This window comes from Eucalyptus grandis, chromosome 10, assembly GCF_016545825.1.
Source record: "Eucalyptus grandis isolate ANBG69807.140 chromosome 10, ASM1654582v1, whole genome shotgun sequence".
Lineage (NCBI taxonomy): Eukaryota > Viridiplantae > Streptophyta > Magnoliopsida > Myrtales > Myrtaceae > Eucalyptus > Eucalyptus grandis.
In genome coordinates, this window is record NC_052621.1 from 5,640,931 (window position 1) to 5,654,752 (window position 13,822).

Below are 13,822 nucleotides of genomic sequence, written 5' to 3' on the forward strand. Positions count from 1 at the left end.
ATACTATAAAACAAAACCAAAATCTAGAAAATAAGGGGGATCAATAGAGCATCGAAAAATTAAGCACGTACTCATTCCATAAGAATGAATCTATCAAGCAAAATAACTAGTAGCTGATCATTAGATATCGTATCATCATCAGTGATGAGCAAACGTCAGGAATTCCTTCTCCAATAACTACGGTGCGTGCCTAAATTCATATGAACTAACCAAAATATATTTAATAAACACAAATATAACTTTTGGAAGAACAAATAATTGTAATTCAGTTAGATCACAGGTGGAGAACCTATACATGGATAAAACATGGGGTTATTGAATCCTCGAAAATATTATAAAACTCTCAAATCTAAATCAGAAGAGAAAAACTCACGGATCTAAAACTAGATTATGAGAGTCAAACTCTCAGAGCTAGAATTAGACCTAGAAAATAGAGCTCACAAATCTAAATAAGGAGAGAGAAAAGAAGAAGAAAAGAACAAGACTCAAATAAAATCAACAATAGATGGAGGGGAGGGTGATGGTTGAAGGTTGAAGAAGAAGACGGAGACAAAAGAGAAAGGGAGAAAAGAAGTACTTTTCAGCTGCTTCATGAGAATCGACACCTACTTGAAGTTTGCAGTCACACTTCGCAATATAGTTCTGTCAATCATATTAAAATTGGTATATTATGAAATATCACCCGTTCGTTTCTCTTGCAAAGGATAAATAAACGTTGGCAATGAATAATTTTAAGGCGTTCTACCTTAAGAAAAAGGTATAGCTACAATAGTTTTGTTCCCGAATATATGAATGATTGATACTAACTTCTCTCGTGGCCAAAAGATCATCGGAGTTCCAGTTTTGGTTTTCAAGTTTTAAAAAGATTTTTTTGTGCCGATGTTGGGGCTTTGCTTTGAACAAGTATGAGTTAGGTCAATTCTTGTTTGAGGCAAAAAATACGATTCAAGGTATGAGGAAATAAGATCTCCATCTCCTGAAGTCAATGAAGATGTCAGATTGCTAACCAAGTTAGACAGGTGGGTGGGCATTATTATTGTTAAAGCTAACCAGAAACCCCCTGTTGTCAACGTTAAAATCAAATAATGAGAGGACAAAAGCCTGTCTTTTCAGACACATTGTTTTACCTATATAAGTTTGTCTAGGAAAAATGAGTTTAATCTTATTCAACTAATGAAATGAAAATGCCTCTCTCTCTCTCTCTCTCTCTCTCTCTCTCTCTCTCTCTCTCTCTCTCTGTGAGATAGTAATATTTTGTGGTGTTTTGAATTTAGAGGAAAAGAGAATGGACAAAAAAAGAAAAGTAGCATAATATTTCAAGTCAAAGAATCTCTCTCTCTCTGAGATAGCAATATTTTGTGGTGTTTTGAATTTAGGAGAAAAGAGAATGGACGAAAATAGAAAAGTAGCATATTATTTCAAGTCAAAGAGTGATAGTTGACACTTGGAAAATTGGAAATAAAAATTATGAAATGGATTTTATTTTTGGGTTCTTTTTTGTTTGTTTTACATTTCGAAAAATTAAGATTCCAAAGAATTGGGATTTATTTATTATTTATTTTATTTTCTATAAATAATTCCGAAGATATCATATATTTGAATACCGATTTGTGACTTTTGATGATTGACGGTTTATTAACAAACTCAAAAGAGTTATGTTTTTTGGTTTATATCCGATGGTTCGAAAACAAATGAGCATGTTTGTTCGTAGTTCTCCACCTTTTTTTCTTTTTTTTTCGGTCGAACGTATTCTCCACTTTTAAAATGGCTTTTATTCACGAATAAAATTGTAGATCCTATCTCATGTTTTTCTCTTCACCCCTATTACTTGAACATATATTGATAAACAAATTCATTTGATCAAATCAAGTCAATTACACTCCTAAACGCCAACGGGTCAAATCGTTCTCATCAATGAGCAGTCAAACCGAATATTCAGATACCCAAATGCCATGAAAATGAAGTCAGAAACAATCGCGTTTCATTAACCAATTACCACACCATTTTACAAACAAATGCAAACTATTGCCAAGATCGGGCCTTAGATAACCGAAAGAAAAGTTAGGCAAAGATAATTTTTGTGGCGGCATAATTATGCCCTGAGAGAAGAGTCAGATAGGGGTATAAGTAGGTGCACATTTATGGTAATCGTACCATGGCATCAGCAATTAGCAGCATGGCTCCCACCACTTTGTGATTTGTACATGAAATGTCGCGATTGAGGGGCCTATCGTTGGCGATAAGAACCAAACAAATCAACTAGTACAGGTTGCGTGCTTGGAATGGAATGGACTTTAATTAATTATGGCAGAAAACGATGCACAAACCCTAACTTTGCAGCCAATAAGTGAGAGATTATTGGGTAACCCAAAGGTCACGTCACGTTCTCTGTCGTCGGCCCCTCCTTGTGGGGGCAAGCATGTGTATGAACAAGCGATGCCATGGTGCTCTTGATGTGTCAATAATTGCACAACTCTCGTCTTTTGGCGAGGGAAGAAACACCCCTTCTTCAAGGGATTAATTACGTACCATAGATCGCAAATATATATACACACACATATATTAGAAACGGATTTGATTTATGAGAATAAGAGAAAAGGCAAGAAATGATAGGATCTTTGGTGAGGATTCTAATACATATGTTAAGGATATAAAATAGGGATAATAACACAAATGATTCATAAATTTTGGTCCAATGTGTAATGCTGTCCCTGAATTTTAAATTTGTTCGATATGGTTTCTGAATGTTAATTCAATATGCAATGTCATTCTTGAACTTTTAATTCATTTAATATAGCTCATGAACTTTTGGTACATGTCCAATTTTTTTTTTTTTTTAAAGTTGGTACATGTCCAATTTAGTCTCCATATAGTATGAAAATGTTCAATATTTCATTAATTCAAGTTTAGTAACAATAATAAACATTTTTATACAATTGACGGACTAAATTCTATATGTACCAAAAGTCTAAGGACCACATTGAACAAATAAAAAAATTAAGAGATGACATTGTACATTGGATTAAAATTCCGAAACCATATCGAACAAATTTAAGTTCAGGGACTACATTATATATTGAACCAAAGGTTATGAATCATTTGTGTCATTTATCTCGTAAAATATAGACATCGCTAACATTGTTCTTTGATAGTACAAGGATCTTGGAGCAATCTCATGTATGTGTTCTCACTTTGACATAGTATTTTGATTAGAAATTCTAATGTGCAACTCCTTACATTCTTCCTCTTTTATTCCCTTTTACTTTATGTGTCATGAGTTTCAGTTATTCCTTCCCCTTGAGTCGGTATGCTTTGAACTCTTTTGATTCCACCGTCGAGGAAGAGTGCTAAGGTACTATATATAATGTTTTCATCTCTTTATCCGATTATTTGCAACTTTATTACTTCCGAAGTTCAGAAAATGAGTCTTTTTACCTTGACTAATTAATGGGTTTTTACTTATTGGGAGGCATAGCAAAAGTTTGGTACCTCTATCGAGGGACATTGCCGAGAGAGAATCTAAATGAGCCAGTCAACATATTTCATTGGACTCACAATCATTCAAAAAATTTAAACTTACAGATTATAGAGCATTTAGGAAACACTAATTGTTTTACTTTGCACCACATCTCCTATGTCAAAAAATTGGTCAACCTATTACAATTGTGTCAATTCAAATCCTAATTTTTTTTTTTTTTTGTCAAAAAATTATGAACCTTTCAACTGTGCTAATTTAATTTTAAGCATTTTCATATTTTTATCAATTGAGTTTTATTTGGTTTGCCAATTAAGATTATCTAATCAATTTTGATAGAATACCGCTAAGGTGGATACTAGCCATTTTATGTGGCATGTCCAACGTTAATGTGGACATTATTAAATAAAATTTTGAATTTATCTTTTATTTTATTTTTTTACTTTCATTTTGGTCGGCAAGGGTAGAAATAAAAAGAAAATTATAAAAATTATTCACATTAGCACTGGTTGTGTCACGTAAGACAATCAGTATCCATTTCGACGATCAACATCCATGTCAACGATTTCCAACTAAAATTGATCGAAATGATTTAATTGGCACATTGTGAAAATATTTAGAACTAAATGGCACAATCGAAAGATTTATAACTAAATTGGCATAAGTGCAATATGCTTCGAATTTTTTGAATACTTTTCCTATCTAGGATAATGACACGAATAGTTCATGAATTTGGCCCAATGTACAATATGATCCTTCAACTTCTAATTTGTTCAATGTGGTCTCTGAACTTTAACCTAACGAGTAATATCATCGTTGAATTTTTAATTTATTTAATGTGATCCCTTATTCAAAGCAATCCCTAAATTATATGAAAGTATCAAATGTTATCTATCATTAATTGAAGTTTAGGGGCAACACTGAACATTTTCATCTAGTCTAGGGACTAGTTCGAACATGTACTAAATTAAGGATCATATTGCCTATTGGGTTAAAGTTTCAAGATCACATTGAACAAATTAAAAGTTCATAGACCACATTAAATATTAGGTCAAAATTCAACAACAATTTCTTTCATTTACCTTGGCCCAACCAAGTTCAGCAGAAACCAAGTTCAGCAGAAACACAGCATATGACTTGACTCCCCCACCGTTGTCCTGGCCTGACCAAACTCCGCAAGAACACAACATTTGCCCAAGTGCAAACCCATTAAATATATCCAATTCAATCCATATTTACTCCAAAAAGTTCAAACCAATGAGTTATAAACCACATTATGATTTTTTAACTAATTCATTTTACACCACATTCTCGATGTGGAACTTCTTTCACGAAACATCCTCACACGTGCACCCCAACGTTAATTTTTTAAAGAATGAGAGAGCAACAAGAGTTCGATCTAGGGATAAACACAACTTTTTAATTTAATATCCCAAAGTCAAAGTAATATTGTTGGAAACCTAAAGAGGAAAAGGAAAAGCAATCTTTGATCCAAGGCATAGATTCCCTCACGTTCGTAGCATCCATGAATTCTGTCACTCGATACACACGAACAGCACACGGATGGCATAAATCCCATCACTCAATGAACCACTTATATTATGAAGAATATGTATCACGAGTTCCGGTAGTGTCCGTGTCGCCTTCAAATTGATGGGGCGTGCAAAAAGCAAGTGATGCGATATATATGTCGAAACGCGAGCTTTCTTTTTGAGCATTTGATCCTCAATTTGTTCTTGATTTTATTGACTTTCTGGGTTTAAAGCACTCTTTGTGGACCAGCTAACTATCATTGTTTTTTCCACCATGCAAAAGTGTAGGTCACACTAAATGGATAAGGGTCTTCATCCATCACCATAGCTCAGTGGTTCAAGAACCATTCAATGTTCGTAACTTTTGGTGGAAAACATAAAGAATTGAACCTTATTCAAAGTACTTTAAATTTGATTTTCTCTAAGCTAATCTTAATGTAACTATTCGAATCCTATTGTGCAGAAACGTCATTGTTCAAGAAATGACATACTGATACTCTGCGCATCTTTACGATTCCATGAAGTAAAAGGTTGTTTTTGGAGTGTGTTGCTAGCTTATTTAGAAAAAGGAGGTAGAGCGACAATTTAATTTTTCCTTTTCTGATGAATGAAACATAAACTCTTACAAATAATCTTATCGTAGAAACTCACTTAATTTCACTAATAAAAAAAACCCTAATTCCATAAATATGGAAACCCTAATTTCAAAATGCCCAACGAGCCTTCTGCGGCCTCTCGCTCGCCACCGGCTCCACTTCGACTCTAGTGGAAAAGCCAATAACGTATATCATTACTTAAACATTGTTTTGTTTAAATTTCACATGTGCCAATTTAGGTGATCATAAGACTGAACAAACGTTCTTTGCAAAGTAACATTGTTTACATGGGCTTCTTGTATTGTTATCTTAAAAAAAAAATGAAAAAAAAAATGGGAGGACCATGTCGTAGGTAGATAAATATAGCTCATCAACGACCTCACTCTCTCATGATCTTCTCTTCCCAAGGAGCGTCTTTATAGCGCCTCCAATGATGCAACTCGTGAAGCATTATTTAGATTCCACAATTTAAAATATTTTGTAGAGTTCGAGGAGATAATGATCCTACGATAACTTTGAACATGCCTTTAACATTCGACCTAAAAAGAAAGAAAATGTTAATACCCTGAAAAATCTCATATTTGTACACATGTGACAAAAATTTACTTCAAACTAATTTTTGGACCACCAAAACCCTAAACTGGTATACATTTGACAAATTTACCCCAAACTAATATACTTGTAACAAATTTACCTTATATTAGTTTTCATTAAATTTTACTGTCAAATTATAAAATTGAACGACATGTGACAATCGACTAATATACCAATTTATAATTTTACTCTCAGTTTATCACAGTTATACAATTTTTGTGATTTTTTATGGTATTAATCCAATTTAACATATGGTATATTTGTCACAAATGTACCAATTTATGATTTTTTTACGGTTGAATAAATTAGTTTTGAGTAAATTTATGGCAAGTATACTAGTTTGGAGTTTTTTATTATCAACTGGGATAAATTTGTCATAAGTTTACCAGTTTTGGGTTTTTGATAGTTAAAAAATTATTTTGAGTAAATTTGTCACACGTGTATCAGTTTGGAGTTTTTAAAATATATATATGCCTTTAACACTCTAAATATTTTCCCCCTTAAGTAACTAGGAATAAGTCCTTACGTGCGCATAGATTCCTGATTTAGACAACGTAAGAAAAATAGGTTCATAAGAATATAAACTACGACTAATGCAAATTGTCCTGGCCTTGCACATCGAGTAAGATAGTAGGAGGCGCATATGCACCTTCTAATTGTCAAGGAATACCTATTACACGTGAGGAAGGACTCCAGAGTTTTCTTCTTTAATTCAAGGGCACGAGCATATAGCCCGAGATGCTTGAAGGCCCACGACCACTTCATAAGTCTCATGAATTAATTAAATTGGCCATTGGCATATGTAGGAATGAGTCTAACTGAGAATAGTAGGTACGCAATTGGTAGGATTCGAACATTTAATCTCAAGTTTTTGAGCTGGAAGTACTCAGACAACCATGCCAACCTTATAGATAATTGCTCTTAAGTTACGGATAGGAATAATACAAAAATAATAACCGTAAAAAATTACGGATAGGAGTACTGTTATCTTATTCTGATGGTTATGTGTAGTTGGGTGTACATACGGATTGCCCGAATATACTATCGAATTAATGGGATGAGTTTATCATCTAATATAATTGTCCGAAAGCGACTTTAACTATCTTGTGATATTCTTCGCTCTATGATCTTTGAACTTTGAAGCAGCCTTCTCCCAGGTAATCCAAAACATCACAGTTGGTACGGGACGGTCAAAAGATAATTAATCTTTCGTTTCCATCATGCCCATCTAAAAGTGTACATGTTTCTTGATTTGATTACACCTAGATATATATAGCTCCTCTAATGGTCGACGTAAACCACTTCTTAATCACAAAGTTAGACTTCTTTAATATATTCGATATTTTATAAGTTATCTGTTAGAATTGATTACAATCTCCATGATTGATTAAAGCTAATGCACGCACTTGTCATCACTATTGCTAAACCGACACTGATGGTACGTTTGCACTTTATCTTCCTTTTCAACTTTCCTCTCTTCTCCACTTAAAGTTGGATGCATGGAAAGAAGTTATTAACCAGCTTTAAGTTTTTCTCGAGGACGTACAATTAATCGATCACATGTTACATGGGGATAATTATAGTTAAATATAAGGGAAACCCTAGATATTATGGACAAGGAAGAATGCTTTAGTTTAAAAGATCTTGCCCTCATACCTTCAAATCCGTTCAATTTCCTTCAATGCACACGCCCAAATCTGCGATGGTTGCATCGATCATTTGAGTTTCTTCTGAAGAATGCTTAGTCTTAAAAGTGTGTTGATAAGGACTTCTGTATAAGATGCTTGCTCTATTTAACGGAATAGTGTTCTTTTTTCCCAAAAGGAAAAAAGGAGAACATAACTTGTCATTTAGGAAGTGACATGCTTAAAAAAAAAAAAAATGCACCGCTGAGTATCTAAAAAGCTTAAATTGTTGGAAAAGTGCAGACGATATTTACATCTAACAACTTCTTTATGCAAGTGTAGATTTGATAGTGGAAAGCAACCCTTTAGAAGCATGAGCTTATACAAGGAAAGAGTCTTCCGAAACGAAGACACGTTTGTAATTAGGGTTTACTAGATTGATTTTTTTTTTGGAATGTAAAATTTAGATGTACGGCAAGGTGGTGCTTAGGGCAGGCTGACGGTACTCGGGATTAAGAATCCTCAAACCATGCGAAAGTGGTTTTGTCTCTCTCTCTCTGTATTTTTTTATGATTATCCAACCAAGGAGACATTTTGGTTCGTCTCGAAATCAAGAAAATGATATCAATGCCGCTAGATAAACATGCTCACGAACTCGAATTGCATCAGAACCACTTGCTCCAGTTATTACTACAAGTTTCAGGTTCATTTCGCAGAAGTCGTGTGTCCGTTTCACGTTTAAAAGGGTGAACTCAGCCGTACTAGGGTTTCCTAAGCGCGTTGGATCTCTGCTTTCCCACTATCTTACAACTATACGCAAGATTTCACGACATACACTATTAAAGAAGGAGGTTGGCTTGGAGTGTACTCCGCGTGGAGTTCCCCGAACTATTCATCTGCTTTATATCCAGAAACTCTCGCATTCCACCACACAAAAATAATAATAAAAATAATATGAAAAAGGAAAAGGGGAAAGAGAGAAAACCTAATCAAGAGAGAATATAAGAAAAAGGTGGGTAAAGGACAAGGAGATATTTAAATAAAGGTGGGATTCAATGAATGCCAAGTGACCATCTCCTAAACTTTCTCTTCCTGTTCGCCTCTCTATTATTATCGTTTGGCCCCTCCTCGACCCTCAAGTGGAGAAGTCGACATTTCCTCGTTTTTCAGCTCTTCCCATCACCTCCACGACCCCACATCTTCATCTCTCTCTCTCTCTCTCTCTCTCTCTCTCTCTCTCATTCCTGATGAGACGTGCTAAATTTCATCAGATGATTCTGAAAGAAAGAGGGTCAAGCCATAGAAAATTATCTTCGTCGTCTGTATCCATCGGCTTCTACCTAACAGAAACTGTGCGGTGCGGATTCTTGGATGCAACTTCGCTCTTTTATCAAATAAATTATTCCTTAACGCCATCGGACTGAACTTCTTTTTCTTTTTTTCTTTCTTTAACGTGATATAGGCAATCAATCACGATGAATAAAATATATGGAGTCTTGGGTGTAGAGACGAGTACCTGTAGTTTTTTACCCTAAAGTGAATCAGGGTAATATTTTCTCTTGGGTAAATCATTGCATCTGACCGTGAACTATTACCGTTTCTTCATTCTATATCCTCTTCGAGAGGAAATAAGTACCTCTCTTTATTAGATCCAAACTCTGCTTAAACAATAATTTTTGTCGAGAGAGAGAGAGAGAGAGAGAGAGAGAGAGTCTGCAGAAACCCAAGAGGGCGTCTCTGACAAAGAAAAGATTTGCTCGTCTTTCTCCATATCATGATCATGTGAAAGAGAAAGACTCACTTTGATGGATCTGGTTTGAGTCACACACCCTTATATATTTATATTTCATTCTCTCGTGTGTTTATCTTTTTACCCATTATTGGCTTTTGTACTCTCTCTCTCTCTCTCTCTCTCTCTCTCTGCAACCTCCTTTGATGGTGGATTCCTCCTATAAATACATCCACTCTTCTCACTCCTCGTCTTTTCTCGACGTTCGTCATCTGTGATTTGCTGAAGCTCTCTCCCCATCTCTCTCTCTCTGAGGTGAGGCTTCAGTTTCAAGAATTTCATCAGCATATCAAGATGGGATGTTTGTCATTGCTTCCAGCAGTTGTCGATTGAGCAAGAGATCAAACAAGAGTGTGCAGATCTCGAGATCGAAGTCCGTACTTGCTTTGTACTTTTCTTGACAGTGAATATTATCTTCAGGACAGACCCAAATCCCCTCTCTGAATCTCATGGCGACGTACTTTCATGGGAGCTCCGAAATCGAAGCCACTGACGGCTTGCAGACACTTTACATCCTGAACCCTAACTTCATCCCCTACTCCAACGCTGCCCACGACGCGACCGCCCCCAATACCCTCTTCTTGAATCCTATGGGGAGTGCCACACAGCCAGCTCCCTCTCCACAGTTGAACCACAACCACTTCGTCGGGATTCCACTTTCTGGACCGGCAGCACCGTTTGGACCTGCTGCATCGGACGTACACCCTAATCGTCACGAGATTCCGTCCCTTCACAGCGTAGCTCCAAGGTTTCGGCTTAACCACCCCTGGGGCCAGCCGGATACATCAGCCGCCTCCACAGACCAGCTCCAGATTTGCTCAGCGACCAACTCTGCCGGGGTCTCACCCTCTCAGCGCGGCCTGTCTCTGAGCCTCTCCACGGAGCAGTCGCCGCTCTCAAGGGAGAGCGACATCCGCGGGCACAGCCACCGTCAATTTCCGGGGATCAACGAGGCGAGGGTGTTGGCACGGAACTCATCCTCGACGGTCTCGAACGTGGTCTTGGGCCTGCACGGCGTCCTTCTGGGGTCAAAGTACTTGAAGGCCGCGCAAGAGCTATTGGACGAAGTCGTTAACGTCGGGAAAGAGATCAAGAATCACTCATCAGCCGAGGGTGCCAATAAAGAGAAGAGCAAACTTGGTAACAAGGATTCGAGTAAGGAAGAGAAAAAAGTTGAGTCGTCATCAAGTGGTAGTGAGCTGGGTATGGCTCACAGACAGGAGCTTCAAATGAAGAAGGCCAAGCTTGTCGACATGCTTGATGAGGTATATATGACATATGTACATATTTGCAATCGCAATATACTATAATTCTCAAAGGTATTTAGTGTGGCCACATGTAAATAGTGAATCGCTAGATATCTGCATTATTGGAGATTGGAGCGAAGCGCAAGTTGTTGCTAAAAGGTTTTTTTGGTCCTCGTCAAGCTAATCATCATGCCTAGTCACTTTGTAATATCTCAATTAAGAAGAATGTCCTGCTGAAACTCCAAAGTGGGTGTCTGAGAAACTGATGAAGTGTTAGATTGCAAGCTAGTTTCTGATACTACACCCCAATGAAATATTCAATTTTGGCTAGTTTTGGAGACAATGAGTAGGGAATTATGATTGTCTAGCTAGCTAGCCTTTAGTTATTCTCTCTCTAAAAGCATTCCTGTTCGTTCTTGACATTGAGCTTATGAAAAGACAATACAATTTTATGACAATTATCCGATTTTTTCTATCCAAGCAGTGGAAAAAGAAATATATATATATATATATATATATATATATATATATATATATATTCACTAATCGTACTAAGATAGTCACCCATATGCATGTTATTTAGTCTCGTATTTATCTTATTTGGTGGATTTTTTTTGGTCTCAGAACAAACAAAAAAATTTATGTTTTTTCAGGAATGAATCTTGTAGGAACTGTCCATAATAATACTGTTGTGTGGGCATTCGTTCCTCTATCCTGTTGATATACATATAAGATTTCTTTCTCATTCACTTCCTTTTCATTTACCTTTTGCTTATGAACTATGAAGGTGGAGCAGCGATACAAACAATACCACAGCCAGATGCAACTGGTAGTCTCCTCGTTTGAGCAAGCCGCTGGCATCGGTGTGGCGAAATCGTACACCGCCCTGGCCCTGCAGACGATATCCAGGCAGTTCAAGTGCCTTAAGGACGCTATCTCATCGCAGATCAAGGCCACGGGCAGGAGCTTGGGCGAGGATGACTGCATGGGCGTCAAAATGGAGGGCTCGAGATTGAGGTACGTCGACCATCATTTCCAACAGCAAAGGGCACTTCACCAGCTGGGAATTATCCATCAGAACAACACTTGGAGACCTCAACGAGGACTGCCGGAGCGTGCCGTCTCGGTGCTCCGCGCTTGGCTCTTCGAACACTTCCTCCACCCGTAAGTACCTCAATCTAGATGGCTCGATTTATTACCCTAAAAGATATACGTCCAAAGGTAAGTTCGATCAACTGTAGATCATAGGAGTAATTTAAACCATGTTCATGGTTGACGACCACGCTTTATGTTTGAGTTGCAATTGTACATTCAACATTCTGGCTTGTTGCAATTGCAGCTATCCCAAAGATTCGGACAAACACATGCTCGCAAAACAAGCGGGACTAACCAGGAGCCAGGTACGTAAACGATCGGGTCCAACTCAAGATCATAATCTTCTTACAAGTTTCTGGTCGGATTGATTATGTGGCTCGTTCTCGTAAATTTTCGATATTTCTGTGAAGCTAGTATACAGAACAGTGAATGCGACTCGAAATTACAGGTGTCTAACTGGTTCATCAACGCTCGGGTTCGCCTCTGGAAGCCCATGGTCGAAGAAATGTACTTGGAAGAGACCAAGAGCCGAGAGCAAGCTGGGTCTGAGAACGGCACGACTCGCAGGGCCGCCACCAAATCCAACAAGGACGCTGCCGGTTTGAAGTCCGCATCTCAAGAAGACAATGCCTTTGGAATGAACAGCTCCATCAAATCCTTCCAATCAAGCCCCAACAAGGCCCTCAATCAAGCCGCCATTTCACCCTCCGAGAACTCCAACTCGACTTCCTCAACTTCTCCCATGCCCTGTGCCATCCCTCCCCATCACGGCTTCACTCTGACTGGACGGTCGTCCAACGTAGAAGTCGGGATCACCTCAAGTCCTAAAAAGCCGAGGATGAGCCCCGACTTGATGAACCCGCACGGCATCATTCTCTCGAGGGCCATGGACATGAAGGGGAGCGAGCCGAGCCGAGAGCTCGGCGGCGGTGGCAGCGACGAGTACATCCATGGCGGGTTCAGCGCATTCTCGATGGGGAACATCGACGGGAGATACGGGAACTGCGTGGCCCTCACCCTCGGCCTACCGCACCGCGATCAAAGCCCTTCGCTCTCAGTCTCAGCAGCCCCACAGAATTATTTCCCCAACCAAAGCATGAATCATCATCAGTTGGGAAGGACTAAACTTGTGGTGGGAAATGGTGGTGAGGCCGATTTCTTCGGGATCGCTGGTGCTCCACAACAATCTCAATCAGGCTCAATAAATTATGAGGCCATCGACATCAACAACAGGAAAAGATTTGCAGACCATTTGTTGCCTGATTACGTTGCATGATCGATAGCATCAAGATCTGATGACGATGCAAGTTTCTCTCCATTTGATTAATGGGCAATTTATTGCTTGCCCATGAACACGGAGGTATCTTTCTGTACGATAATATATATACCATTAGAGATAGAGATTGGTTGAGACAGAAGGGATTAGTGTAAATGAACAAGTATTGTAGTAATATATACATGCAAAATAGGAAGCTTTTCCGGAGTTTTCTCATAGCTCAGATTATATATTTTGCAATTGGAGACGTGTACTTAGGAGTTAACTAATGTAGTACTGTACTTTGCATTAGATTTTATCTGCTACACCTCTGTCAGATGTCATCGAGATCATAAGTTTAGCTTAGTTTGAATCATCTGATTAGTTATTCCACTTCGAATTCCTTGCAAAAAGAGTTCATGGTTAAGATGGTAGAATTCACATCATTTAAAACTACGTACTATATTTGCTATTCTATCATTGTCGTCCCCCGACAAAGTATTTTATGTATAGGTCATTTCAGCATTGATGTTGTGTATGTAATAAATCCCGATATCCGCATGGCATGAATCCTTAGCCGATCTAGACGAGTACATATTCGATCATATAAGAAA

General features: G+C 37.9%; 1 protein-coding gene across 1 annotated transcript; it reads left to right on the top strand.

The window, feature by feature from the left end:
- Window positions 1–9,255: 9,255 nt before the first annotated feature.
- On the top strand, window positions 9,256–13,584 carry LOC104421354 (BEL1-like homeodomain protein 1). The gene is made up of 4 exons (XM_010033264.3): window positions 9,256–10,876; window positions 11,646–12,022; window positions 12,198–12,258; window positions 12,402–13,584. Exons 1-4 carry the CDS (start codon window positions 10,061–10,063, stop codon window positions 13,227–13,229), a joined length of 2,082 nt encoding a protein of 693 aa, XP_010031566.1. The 5' UTR covers window positions 9,256–10,060; the 3' UTR covers window positions 13,230–13,584.
- Window positions 13,585–13,822: the final 238 nt, after the last annotated feature.